Below are 14,064 nucleotides of genomic sequence, written 5' to 3'. Positions count from 1 at the left end.
TATTTTTTTTAAGGAAGAAAACCAAAGCATTAATTTCATTAAAAAATTGCACTCCTTTGTCAGTGAGCAACAAACCTGTGAAATAAAAATGTATTACTGAGATGCTATGCTGGCTAAAAGATAGGTACTTATTTAATTGTGGTTGCCATACCCTAATTTCATAGTATTTGTACAAGAATGTATAATATAAAATGGAAACTGTGCAGGAAAAGTAGCACAAATCTAGATGTACTCTAAATTGTACAAACTTTAAGAAATTTTGAAATTGTGTAAAATTTGAAGTTATCTCACCATATTTATGTCAGATATTAAGTATAGTTGATTTTGTATCGTGGTTGAATCAAAATCATTAGAGTGACACACATTCTTTTGTTTTATTTCAAAGGAAAATGAAACATAATCTTCAGAATTGGTTTTTATTGTGAACACAATAAAACACTGTATTACATAATAAGCACAATAAGCTGTAAGCTAATATTCGTCTGTAATTTTCACTTAGCACATTTGAGTTAAAACTAAATAATCTAGCAAACTTATTTTAAGTGAAGATGAGAAAAGGCTTTGTTTCCTCCCTGTTCACCTTCCAACAGACACAAATAAAAAGATCCATCTAATTCTATGATGCTACAGAAGAACGATAGTGTGAAATGTAAATAAGTGAGATAATCAGGCTTTGGTTGTTTTCATATTTCCCTCTTCTCTATGTTAAAAGTCTGCATTCAGTTGACTAAGTCTTAGCCTGTTCAGGCTGCTATAACAAAATACCTTATACGGGCTAATTGATAAACAATAGAAATTTTTGCTCACAGTTCTGCAGGCTGGTAAGTCCAAGATCAAGGCGACAGCGTATTCAATGTTTGGTGAGGGCTTTCTCTCTGCCTCAGAGATGGTGCCTTCTTGCTGCATCCTCACATGGCACTGCAAAGAAGGGGCAAGAAAGCTTTTTGGAGGCTCTTTTATAAAGGCACTAATCCTTTTCATCAGGGTGGAATCGTCATGACTTAATCACTTCCCCAATGGCCTGCTTATTAATATTATTACACTGGGCATTGGGTATTAGGTTTCAACATATGAATTTGGGGGACACAGCAACATTTAGACCACAGCAATTATTAATGTAAAAAAATCAAGCAAAGCACATAGTGTTGCCATATGCAGCAGATACAGCAAGACTAAGACTATCTTTCAGTGTACTTTAGATTGTCATTTGTGTTGCTTTGATTTTGCAAGGATTTTATATTCACTCCACTAGAGAATAGAGATGTACAATTCTTTTTGGCTCCTTGTCTAGATATAGCCTCTTAAACTATAGACAATATGTATTTAGATGGTTTTGAAAAGCTACGTTTGAGTATTTTCTAAAGAATCTGGTATTGGTCCCTAAAAGGGGATACAATATGTAATATTAGTGACACATCATCCATTTGAATGGAAAATAATAAAAGGGAAGAGTTTACTCTTCTTTTAACATTTTTGTAATTTATGCTTTATTAAAATCTAACTCTGATGTTTATAGATGTTATGGAAATCAATTAAAAAAACAGGTTTGAAAAAATGCTTATATTGTAATCTAACTTAGATGTACTCAAAACTATAAATTGACACTTTAATTTGATCATCTTTTTGAATGTAATGTGTATTACCTATTACACAGAGCTACATGGAAAGTAAAGAGAATGTATTGAGAAATTGAAATTACATTTCAGTAGTCAATTATTTTCAACTGCTTGTTACCTCTGAAGAGTTTTTGTGAAGGAGCATACCTAGGGTTGGCTTTGTTAAAATTCTTTAATTCCTTCCTTTTTTAAAAATATGCATTCTGATGTTTTTTATTCATGTAAATGTTTAACTTTCCAACCCTGTATATATTAAGGGGGCATTGGCATCCTACATAGGACTATATTTAAAAAATGAGTAATTTCATTTTTATAGTACTGAATATGCTTTCTTTATACTGTGATGAATCTTGCTTTCTGCTTTTTATTTGCATAAGTAAAATCTTCATTTTTGCATCATCATGTATCTTTTCTGCATATAATTAACATTAACATTTTTTTTTACTGTGCAGGGCTGGCTATTTGCCTCAGAATATTCCCCTGGAGATTATGAGATACCTGTCTGAGGAGAAGGATTTTCTTCCTTGGCACGCTGCCAGCCGAGCTCTTTATCCTCTAGACAAATTACTGGACCGCATGGAGAACTACAATGTCTTCAATGTAAAAAGATAAAATTTCTTCTTTCTAATTTTTAGAAAATAAACTATTTTCTCATTTTCTACAATATGAAACTTACCCTAAGTTACTTTAGTTCCTCCTTCCAGTTTGTTTTATCATTTTTGTCCTGATTTTCCATGTAACACTGATAACAATTATTTGAAAAAGAAATTTAATTCAAGCTACCTTTTGTTCTGGCCTAAAAGTGTCAATTAAGCTTAAATGCTTCAGAATTTAAGAACACATATGCATGGTAAATCCTTAAAATTCAAACTTAGTTTCCAAGAGTTAAAGGGCTCTGTGTTCACAAAGGACTTAACCTGGGTAGAGGGATCCCAAAGATCTTGACAGAATATAGGCAGTTTCAGTAAAGATTCTTAGTCATTATTTTTATCCAAAAGGGCATAGTGAATTCAATTCACTTCCTTAATTAACAAGGATAAGATCAACATTGAGGCAAAAGCCCATTCATAATTGGGTCCAAGGGGATACAGGAGAGCAAACAACAGATAATCCAAATAGACATGAAGACATGACAAACATTCCAAAATGTTACCTGACCAGATTTTCTAAACTCAAAGCCTGGTAAGCGGAAATTGCACCGCTGACATTGCCTAAGCTGATTTAATCATCATTTTGAATAATATTAGGATTAAGTACTGCTAATGAGCTTTTGATTCTTAAATTTTTTTAATCACTGTGCTTTCTATCACCTTTGTGTACTGTTTGTTTTCCTTTAGTTCTTTTAAAAACCTGCCCTGTGTTTTATAAAAATTACTCTATTTTTTATGGCATACTGAGTCTGCTAATTAACTTACACATTTGAAATTACTCAAAACTGGAATGCATGACATGAAATCTTTTATTAGAGCCATCTCAGTTGTGTGATGGCCATCAGAATCGCTTCCTTTTTCATCCTAAATCTACAGAAAAGTAACTTTTTTAACAATTTTTTTAAAAATAGGAAAAATTGTGTCACAACTGTTTATTATTTTTAGTTTTTCCTAAGCCTTTACAACAGACAGGCAAACAATGGTTCATTACAGTTATGTTATAATTTTTATCTGTTAGAGAAAGTCTTATTACCCTTTCTCCATAACACAGAGACACTGCAATATTAAACCTCTGTAAACCTAAAATGCATTTTTATATGTTTATACTTTAGAATATTGTATCATGTCAGATACTTCATTTTCTATAAAAGTTAAGAATTGCTTTTACTGTAATTCAGTGCTTTCATTCCTTTGACAAAATTCAAGGACCACATTAAGGTGAGGGAGAGCATATCTTACACTGAGACTGATATTAAAATACATCATTAGCTGAACGGATTGCTGACTTTGAAATACTGTGTCATTACACTGAAGTGTTCCGTGTATCACAGTTTCATCAATGCTAGGGTACTGGCTGAGCCAACGTTACAGTTTTGCATTGAATATGTTCTGTTGACATAAAATGCATAAATTATTGGATGCACATTTTCATTTAGTATATCACATGTATTTGTATGTATGTATGTATGGGTGTTATCAATATTCTTAGTTTTCTTCATTTTGTTACAAAAATAGTCATCTAAAATATTTAATCACACAAATTACTTAGTCGATAGGAAGAAAAGAGTAGACTTCTACCATTCCAACAGCATTTTGTCCTTATTTTCTATATTTGAAATACTGATTTGAATAAACATACGATAGAGCACTACTTTGCCTGTAATTTTAATGCTATTTGAAAGTGGGTCCATTTAAAATTGATGGAAGACTTTTCTCCTTAAATTCCTCAAGCCAAAACCTTTGGTGCAGTCCTACATTCCTTTCTTTCTCACACATTCCACCTGCAGTCCATTGCATCTGGGCTGATCTTCTCTGGTCCCTCCATCAGCTTTCACATGCGGTACTTTAATATTCCTGTAACTGGTCTGACTATTACGTGCTCACCACTACTACTACTACTACTACTACTACTACTGCTGCTGCTGCTGCTGCTGCAGGGTGTATTTACATACACCCTTGCCAGGTAGATCTTTTTAAAACTCACAACAGTTCTTGCTGTTCTTTGGCTCTTACATCCCAATTGCTTCCCCTCCAAATCAGAGTAAAATTCAAAGTCTGTAAGATGTCTGCAATACTTAGCATGATCTGAACCCACACAACCTCTCTGCTCTCACCTCTTCCACTTTTCCCCTGAAACACACTGGAAATCTTGCTGTTTCTCAAACATACTGAGGATGATCCTGCCTCAGAGCCTTTGCACTTACTGTTCCCCCTGACTGAAATATTCTCCCTCCAGATCTTTAATGGCTCACTCCTTTTCATTAGTCAGGACTCTGTTTAGCTGTCACCTCCTCAGCAAACCTTTACTCATTCTCTTATCTGAAATACTCACCCCCACAACTGTTGATCGCTTTACCCTGCTTTATTTTTCTTTTTATTGCTTAACCAATTTCTGACATCATCTCATTTATTAGATGAGTCGATGTCTGTTTTCTGCCACTAGACTGTCAGTTCCATGGAAGCAAGGACCTTGTTTATAAAGAGGAAGATGGAGGTTACATTCCCAATCCCTAGAACAGAGCCTGACACATGGTGGACCCTCAATAACATTTGTTGAATAAATGAACAAGTTAATCAACTAATATTAGGGAAGGTATTAGAGCTCTCTGAGCCTCGGTCTTCTCATCAGTAAGATGGGAAGAGATAGTATTCGCAAGAATTTTAATTGCCATCATAGAGAAGTTTGAAACTGACCTTATCTTTATTTCTCCTACCCCCACTTAGGAATATATTTTAAAGCAAGTTGCAACAACGTACATCAAGCTTGGATGGCCAAAAAACAATTTTAATGGATCTCTTGTTCAAGCATCCTACCAGCATGAGTACTGTTTTATTTTCTTATTCTCCTCTTTTCCTCCAGAGCTGTACAATTACATACTATTAGTGCCATTGTGACTTTAGCAGCATGAGACAATCTCTCTTTCATTCTCCATCTTATGTTTCACTTTCCTGGAAGGACTGCTGCTGAGTAGTACAGTTTCCATCACCTGATCCTCAGAACAAAGACATTTCCCTGCTATGTTTCAATTTAAGATCTGCCTTTATTGGTGGTATTGAGATCGAAACCCATGCCCCACTCTGGAATATGGTTTCCAGAGAAGACTATTAATACCTTTAACTTTCACTCTGTCTTTTACTCGGCGGCATAGGGTTTCCAGATCTAAAAACTCTTTTTGTATTAATAATTTACTGATCAGCTATTTATTTAATGAGTTACTCTGACTTTAATTCTTTTCTTTCAATGATATCTAGAGAACTACGTAGAGAAGTTATAATGCTGGCTTGTAGTTTTGGCAACAAACACTGTCACCAACAGGCATCAACGCTTATTTCAGATTGGATTTCCAGCAACAGAAACAGGTTAGTTCAACCAAATTCTGTATTTCTGATATTATTTATTAGTACTTTCAGATTCTCAGCAGATGCATTTTATTTATCAAGTGGAGAAAAACAAAACAAGAAAAAAACACACAGCAAAACTTCGTTTCAGGTTCAAAGGTTACAAGACAACAGCATGAAAGCTATAATACATTTATCTTTGGAATGTTTCATTGAGTTTTAGACTAACTTTCCTAATCTAGGCCTTATTCCTTATATATGTAAGTTGTCACCTTATTTCAAGTTTTGAAAGCTCTGCCATCCCATAAGAACAAAATAATTAAATTTAATACAAATTCTTTAAAGTTCTTTATAAAGGTTGTGGTATTTATTCATAAAACAATTACCAGCATATGTTATAAACAAAATAGCATAACAAATGTTAATATTTAAATCAAAAAGGTTATGAAAAGAGATCTTTACTTTTTCAGTGACCCTTGACAATAACCTTAAACTTGTAATTTATCTTGGAATTTTACAGTAGGGTATTTTAATACATAATATGAAGATAAAGTTATTTAATTGAATTACTTTTGAGAAAAAAAGTCGTATTAAATGTCACTTGTTAGTGAAAAGAATACTGAACATAAAAATAATCAAAGATCATTAGTCTTCTAACCACAGTATTTTAAACCTTCTTAGGTTGCCTTTATATTTCCAACGGGCTTTATGTTCCATTTCTTTTTATACTTTGGACAACAAACATTCATTCCTCTCTAGTTTCTGCCCTCCTTACTTAACTAGAGTCCTTCCTTCTAGGAAGTAAAAGAGCTAGGAGGCAATTTGTACAGATGATGCTATTTTATGTGCTACATGGACTTGTCCCTCCTATGGGTGGGCGGGGATGACCCCATGGACAACAAAGAAAGAGACTTGTTCTGGACAAACATAGAGAACCATAGTCAGTATACTCTGCTTATGAAATGAACTGGTATTTGTCTTGTTACAAGTTGTTTAGGTTTAAATTTTATATTAACTGACTCCAGATCAAAGGATGGCTATTTTGTTCTAAAGGTCTGTAAGGGAAATCTTTTACTGAATTATTTAGTAATTTGTCATAATATCTCACCTTCTATAGCATTTTTCTGCTTGCCCTTTTAAGTTCATCATCTCTGGTCCTAAACTAAGCTAAAAGGGAAGATATTTAATCACTATCATCTGTCAATTGATCCATTATGTATTTGAAGATAATAATTAAATCTTCCATCAGTCTTCTCTAGAACGAAAATGTCCTCATTTTTTAAACTTTCACTAATAATTGTCCTTTTTACCAAGTCATTTGAGAACTATTCTATTAGACCTGAAAATGTTACACAAACTTCCTTCTTAATTTTTAATACCTCCTTTAATTCTACCACATATAATTCGACCATGAAAAAAACATTGATTCAAAATTATTACAGCCAAAGTTTTATTGAGCTACATATGATATACACATATGAGAGAAAAAGATCAAATGTATTATTTAGAAATTATAGTCTCTACTTCACTGCCTTTTGTTTTTGTTTTTTATTTGGTTTTGTTTTATTTTGCTATAAACAGATGCCCTTTCTCAGAGCTGATAATTGCTTTTTAACTCTTTAATGAGTTTATACATGTAAACATATTTCTTACCATTTTATTAAAATTGGGCTTACACCAGTGCTTCAGCATAATTTCACCAGAGAGCATTCAAGCATGATGTCACTGCCTACATTTTAAAAATCTAGCTATTGAGGAACTGCTATTTTTAAAATAATTCCTTTATTTAACCAAATTTTATTGAACAGTTCTCAGTAGCAGGTGGTAGCTGGAAAACAAAGAGGCGGATCTCAAAATTAATAGAAGATACAGCTCTTGAAACAAACAGTTTTATTTTGAAAGAAGAACTAAGCACAAGATAGGGCGTGAACCCAGAGAAGGGAAGGACAACTATCTTGAAAGGATCTCATTCCGCCTCATGAAGGATGGGGAGGAATTTGTTAGAGGACAAGACAGGATTAAACGCGGGGATAGGTGTTTATGAATATGTCAGGTGGGTGGATGGGGATTCCAGACAGAAGAAAGGTACATAGGTTGCTGTTTAATTTATAAGTGCAGTAATTTTTGACTTGCAAACTTGAATAATCCATCAGTTCCATAATTCTCTTATTAATGAAATTTCATGTAAGGCGTTAGCTCATTTTGGTTTTGATAACTCTGCCATTTATTTGTGGTAAAACAATTAAATTTGAGCCAAACACTTTAAGAGTTTTTTGTCATTTCCTACATTAATTTTATATTCTCTGCTTGGCTCTCTTTTATAACTGGGCAGATAAACATGCTCAGTGAATCTAACTCTGTGTTTACTAAGATTTGCTTAATCAACCATATGACATGCCCCAGCATACACAGGTGACCTACTACACAGAGGGCACATGATACCCACTTGGCTACCTACATGTGAAGATCAGTGATTTAATCTGGATTTTTTAGATGACAGCTTAATAATAAAAACAATAATACAATCCTGTAGTTGGTGCTGAGTTTAACTTTCTTAATTTGAGTCAGTGAAGGGAAGAACAAGATTGTTTGTTAAATGTGCATGTAGCAATAGACTAGTCATCTTTGTTTGGTTTTTCGTTGTTTAACTGAAGCTTAAAAGGAGTAATTTGCAAAAATTATCTTTAAAAAGAACACTAGAGGTAATGTAGTGGTATCCTTGTAAAATGTTTTGAGAGATGTATTAATATATTTATTCTAATAAACCTAAAGAACAATGAGTCATAGAAGTATCAAGGATTGCAAATCTTTGGGGCATTGTAGTGCTATGCGCATAATTTTGATACATTGGGGAGATGGGTAAAATTTGTGACATCAGAATCAGGAAAATGGAATGGATGTGAAAGTTGGCACAGGTAGGGATCATGGCACCAAAAAGTGCAATGAATAACTAGAGATGGTAGCAGCAGAGAGAAAAATTCAAGAATTACAGTGGATGATAAATTGAATGAGTCGACATTCTGATCCCTGTTAAAATATTCAAATGCTACAGTGTGTTGAATTGTAATGGTGATGTCATGCATAAAAATGGATTGAACTACATTCAGGTCTTGTTAGGCTGCAATTCGGGGACTAAGTTCAGCGAAATGCCACATTTCAGAAAAGAGACAAATTGCCAAGCATTTGGTGGCGAACAATACAAATCATAAAAAGATCTTGAAAACACCAGTTCTGAGAGGAGTTTGTGAGACCTGAAAATCTCACTCTAAAAAATAAAACAAAACAAAAAGGATACAGAAAAGATGGTAGCATTTTGTATATATAAAAAGCATAATAAAGGGGATAGAAATTATTTTTTTTCACTGGCTGGTGCAAATAAGAAATAATATATCAGGCCTATGTTTTGCTGAGTAAAATATAGGAAGTATATTATTACTGTAGATGACTTATTATTTGAAAATTTCTGTATTAAAACACTATCGAGGTTGTATAGTTAACTGTACAGATATCATAATATGGCATTATGGGGTTTTCTCTAAATTTAACCTGATATTAAATATGTGTCCACAATAATGCATTATTTTTAAAATACTATTAAAGGACACAATTTAAAGCTTTAAACCAATTTGGAGTCAAGATTTAAAGTATTTAATTTAAAGAATTACTCAAGAAATAGTGATATCCATTTCCTAACATATAAATTGAAGACTACTTAAAAACAATACTACAACAAAACAATGCAGCATCTTGTACATAATAAATGTTTATTAAATTGAAAAGAATTAGAAATTCATTTCTAATTTGAATAAAAATTTACAAAGGTTATGCAATTTGCCAAGATTATATAACAATAGATGGTGGAGCTGGGCTTTTACACCCCGCATCCCTGCCCGCTAATCCCATTGCATGTGGTTCTATGGTATATCAAATTATCCTATATCAATAATATACATTCGTTCAAAAGTGGTAAAAAAAAACTTAAACAAAAACCACCCAACAGACCTTGAGTACTCTCTGCAGTGAGTATAGGCAACAGTTTTATGCTCAGGGGCATAAGCAGTGGTTCTTGAACCTGAACATGCATCAGAATCACCGTACGGACTTGTTAATACACAGTTTGTTGGACTCCACCACTAGAATTTCTGATTTAGTAGGTGGAATGAGGCTCAAGAATTTGTATTCATAACGAGTTCCCAGGTAATGCTGATGCCGTTTGTTCAGGGACCACACTTTGGGAACCACTGGTGTAGGGAAAGGTTACTGTTTTCAGAATTGGAGACATTTGTGATCAAACCAAAGCTGTTCCAATAAATAACCTTGGGAAAGTCTCTTTGCTTCCTCATCTGAAAAATTGTCAATCATATTAGCAACCACACAGGTCATGAGAGTTAGGTAAAAGGATACCTATGTAATACTTACCCTCATAGAAAATAATAAAACACTAGTCTTCAGAGTTGCTCTCTACTTGTTTTGATGTCCTCTGTGTAATAGGTGGTGTGAATTTTAAATGGGGACAGTAGGGACAATAACATCTATTGAATGTCTTCAATGCTAGGCCTGCCCTCTATAAGTTTTGAGACTTACAAGGATGTGACCTGTAACAGAAAGCATAAAGCAAAATACTACCCTAGAGATTCTCAGTTAGGAGCAAGAGGAGGTTTGCCCTTTACCCCCTACATTAAGAAATACTGCTCTTCTTGGCCTCCAGGCAAATATTACTTTTTCCTCCTTGCACTTCTTAATCAGTTGCTATTTATGGCACTTGTTCCTTCCTCAGTCATCGCTCATTTTATCTCACAATGGAGACAGCTCCAGATAAACTCTTTTCCTTTGTGTCTGATCCTTGTCTATCAGTCTTTGCTCTTCTTATGTGAGAACATAAAGGTGGAGGGACAAAGGCTCTTTCCAGTATGGTCTGTGTATATCTAGTTCAGAAACTTCATGTTTTCGTTCTTCAAAACGCAAAGACTAACTTATTATGTTTGCAAGTTGTCATCCTATTCTCTCAGTTCTTTACATCACTCTTTCTATTCTTCTTACTACAAATTGTTCCACTCCAAATTGTCATAAGCTAAAGCCAGACCTGTCATTGTAGTGCTCAATTACCGTTATAGGCATTTTGTAGACCAGTGAACACAGCAGAGAGTTTGTATGGAGTAGTGAAATGGAGAGGGTCGCCCAGCCCTCCAGTGAACTGTTAGGTGTCCTTTGTCATTAAACAGATGTGCCTTTAGACAAAGCAGTTAACTTCTCAGAATTTCAGTCATATTTCTAAAGTGAGGAGATTGACACCAAAACTCCAGCACTGACATCAGCACTAACAGTCTAAAATTTCACACTCACTGTATTGGAAGATAAATCATACAATTTCCCCTAAATAGGAATTATTTGAGTTCTCTTTTGATTATTTAGTCAAAGGTAATATGTAAATTTATTCAAAAATTCAATAAATACATACTGAGACACTCCTGTGCATTGGGCGCTGTATTAGACACTTGGAATGCAGCATTCATTCATTCAGCTAATGCTAGCCCTTCTTACTTTCCAGGTGTTAAAATGCATAGTTCCTGCCCTTGCACACCCTAAAGTCTGGTGGGATGGTGGGGAGGTAACAGGAAGATAGAAGTTGTTCAAAGTAGTCATGCAAAACTAAAAATGAACCTTAGATAAATGCAACAAAGGATAGATTGTGTGATGTTCTGAGACACTCTCATATGGGAATTTGATGAGTGCAAGGAGATCAGGAAAAACACCCAGCACTGAGAGCTGGTGGTAGAAATGGAAAGAAGTGGAGATATTTGAACATTACTGAGGAAGAAAGGGTGACAGGAGTTAACGATTGCATTGTTGGGTAAGAGACAGAAAGGCATTAATGACAATTCTCTAGAATAATCCAATAGGGCTCAAACTTTATGCACATATTAAAATAATATGTTTAAGTTTACATCTAAAATTCTCTGTCATACATTTAAAGAATTGCAAGGATTTAACTTCCAGCATATTGTTAATAGACATTTTAAAGCAATATTCTTTTAAGCCCTTTCAGTATATCCGGTGGAATTTAAATACCATAGCTATTTTTTACTTACCATTAGCCATTTTAAAATATGATGAAGGTTTTATTTAATAACCACAGATTTTATATTATTCCTCTTTCTTCCCCAAATTTGTATTCTAATATATTGTTGCTTGAAAATCTTTTATGGATTACTCTATCATACCTTTCTATTAAAAAAAATACATACACACACATGCATATATGAAAGAAAGTCATTGTTTATGTCATCACAGAATCTTATGTTAATTTTTCTAAATTTAGTTATTATAATTGTTAGCTTGAAAAATAATTTCAAACATGTAAATAAAAATTGTTATATAAAAGTAAAAAATAAGATGAGCCCTTTTTTCAATTAGTTTATATATTCATGGATAATAAGTAATGATATTACTTATTGCTAGAATGACAAAAGTTTCACCATAAATTTTTTTCTATTTTGATGTTAAAGTGCTGAGAAGTATTATACATAAAAATAAGTAAATGGGAATAGGAGGTGTTTTGTTCTATCAATGTGACACAATTCTTCACAATCTTTCCAAGTGTTATGCCAAATATCACATAGTAATCTATTACCAAAAATTTTTAATTATCACCTGACAACGTGATTAGGCCTTTCTTCAAATTTTATGGAAGCAAAGAATTTAAAAATTCAAAAACTCATTTTCTAAACATCATCACCAGTATTTAGAGTTTTCTCTTTGCTACTGCAGTATATTGCATCCTCAGAAGGTGCAAGATGAGTGAGAAATATGCTTTTCTCCTGGAAAGTGGGAGAAAATAGAAAGGTCTTATGAATAGTATCCATGTGAAAGTTTAGAATTTGGAAATTGATTCCCTTATGGGAACACTACCTGTATTTTTAAGTAGTCCTTCGAAAGTCTTTCTTTATGTACAGAGGTATGAACACCTCATTTTGAAAACCACTGCATTGGTATGTGGCTAGAAATTGAAAGAATGATAATTAGATGAGATTGCCCAGGCAGAGTATATACATCAGAGAGAAGATCCAAACCAGAAATTGAGAAATCACAGCACTGAGTAGCTGGGTATAATCCAGACATTAGCTATGGCCCTTGAAATTTATCATGTACAAGGTATTCTAAAGTTATTTTATTTCTTCTATCAATTTTCATAAAATATTTTTTATTAATTATTATTTTTTTAGCAGAATCTGCCTTGCATTTATTTTAAATTCAAACAATGTTTAATTACCTAAAAATGATAGAGAATTCAAAAATGAAAAAAGGGCATAAAATACAAAGTTTCTTCTCGACCTTAGTTTTCTGGCCATTCATTTCATTTTATAGAGCCAAACAATGTTTGATTCCCACATTCTTGGATCTGCTCCCAGAGATGGCCTACATATGTAAGTGTAAATAGATATGTCTACGTGCGTATGTGTTGTGTGTGTGTGTATTCTGTTCTTTAAAAAACAACAAATGCAAACAGTGTCAGTTTGGTGTGGTGTGTCAGTCAGAGTTCCAGCTGCAAACAGAGGGCACCCTTGAATTAGGAAGATTTGGGAAGAATTTGGTAAAGGACTATTTATAAAAGTGTGGACAGAGTCGAAGGAAACCACCACAGTAGTGGAGAAAGCATAATGCAGAAACCTGGGACTAGTGATTGCTCTCTTGACTCCCTCGGCCCAAAGAGGCAAGGAGAGGGAAGAAGTAAGTCTTGGAATTGACTGCCTCAAGAGAACCTGTGATCTTCAGGTGAGGGACTCAGCCAGCTGGAGAAGGTTCCACAGGGAGGGAGCCAGGGCACAAATACCTGAAATGCACTCCCTTTGCTCCTCTTCTGTGCTGCTAAGCTTCCTTGTTGGCCAAATTTAATGGAAATGGAGGACCAGAGGGCTGGTTGATGTTGTCCATAAAGATCGGCCTCCTGGGGCAGAGTCAGGTGACCAAGGGTGGACAGTAGATCCCTAGGGGTAGTAGAAGACATCCAGCCCAGATCACTCTACACCTTGGTCTGCACCTTGTTTTTTTTCTTGAATGCTATAGCCTGCGCATCAACACTTACAAAGATAGACACATGGAGCTGCCTCCTGCTTTTTGACCATTGCATGTTGTGCCTTGTTTGGATGGGCCTAATTTATTTTACTAGTCCTCTGTTGATAAACTGTTAGGTTGTTTGCAAATTGTTTGCCTGAATAAACAATACTGCAGTGAATTTATCAATGCATATCATATATTCTTAGAAGTGGAAGTGGCAAGGTGAAAGGCCATTTGCATTTGTAGTTTTTTTTTCTTTTTCTTTTATTTCAGCATATTAATCATGTCCCCTAAAAATCCAAAGACTTTTACCTTTCTATTTAAAGATATAGATGCATCTGTAGGTATAGATATGTAAGATGGTATATTTCCTGCGGATTTATACCTCGTATTTATTCATGTAG

General features: G+C 34.2%; 1 protein-coding gene across 1 annotated transcript in view; it reads left to right on the top strand.

The window, feature by feature from the left end:
* Positions 1-14,064, top strand: part of TRHDE (thyrotropin-releasing hormone degrading enzyme) — a gene marked incomplete at its 5' end in the record, with an annotated part of 176,482 nt that overhangs the window by 118,577 nt on the left and 43,841 nt on the right. The window contains 3 exons of the mRNA XM_012657456.1: positions 2,069-2,216; positions 4,991-5,088; positions 5,519-5,626. Coding sequence (XP_012512910.1) covers positions 2,069-2,216; positions 4,991-5,088; positions 5,519-5,626 — 354 coding nt within the window. The remainder of the gene's footprint in view (positions 1-2,068; positions 2,217-4,990; positions 5,089-5,518; positions 5,627-14,064) is intronic.

Source organism: Propithecus coquereli, unplaced genomic scaffold, assembly GCF_000956105.1.
Source record: "Propithecus coquereli isolate 6110/MARCELLA unplaced genomic scaffold, Pcoq_1.0 Scaffold541, whole genome shotgun sequence".
NCBI classification, from domain to species: Eukaryota; Metazoa; Chordata; class Mammalia; order Primates; family Indriidae; genus Propithecus; species Propithecus coquereli.
The sequence above is the reverse complement of the archived record's forward strand: the minus strand, read 5'-3'. Positions and strand labels throughout refer to the sequence as shown.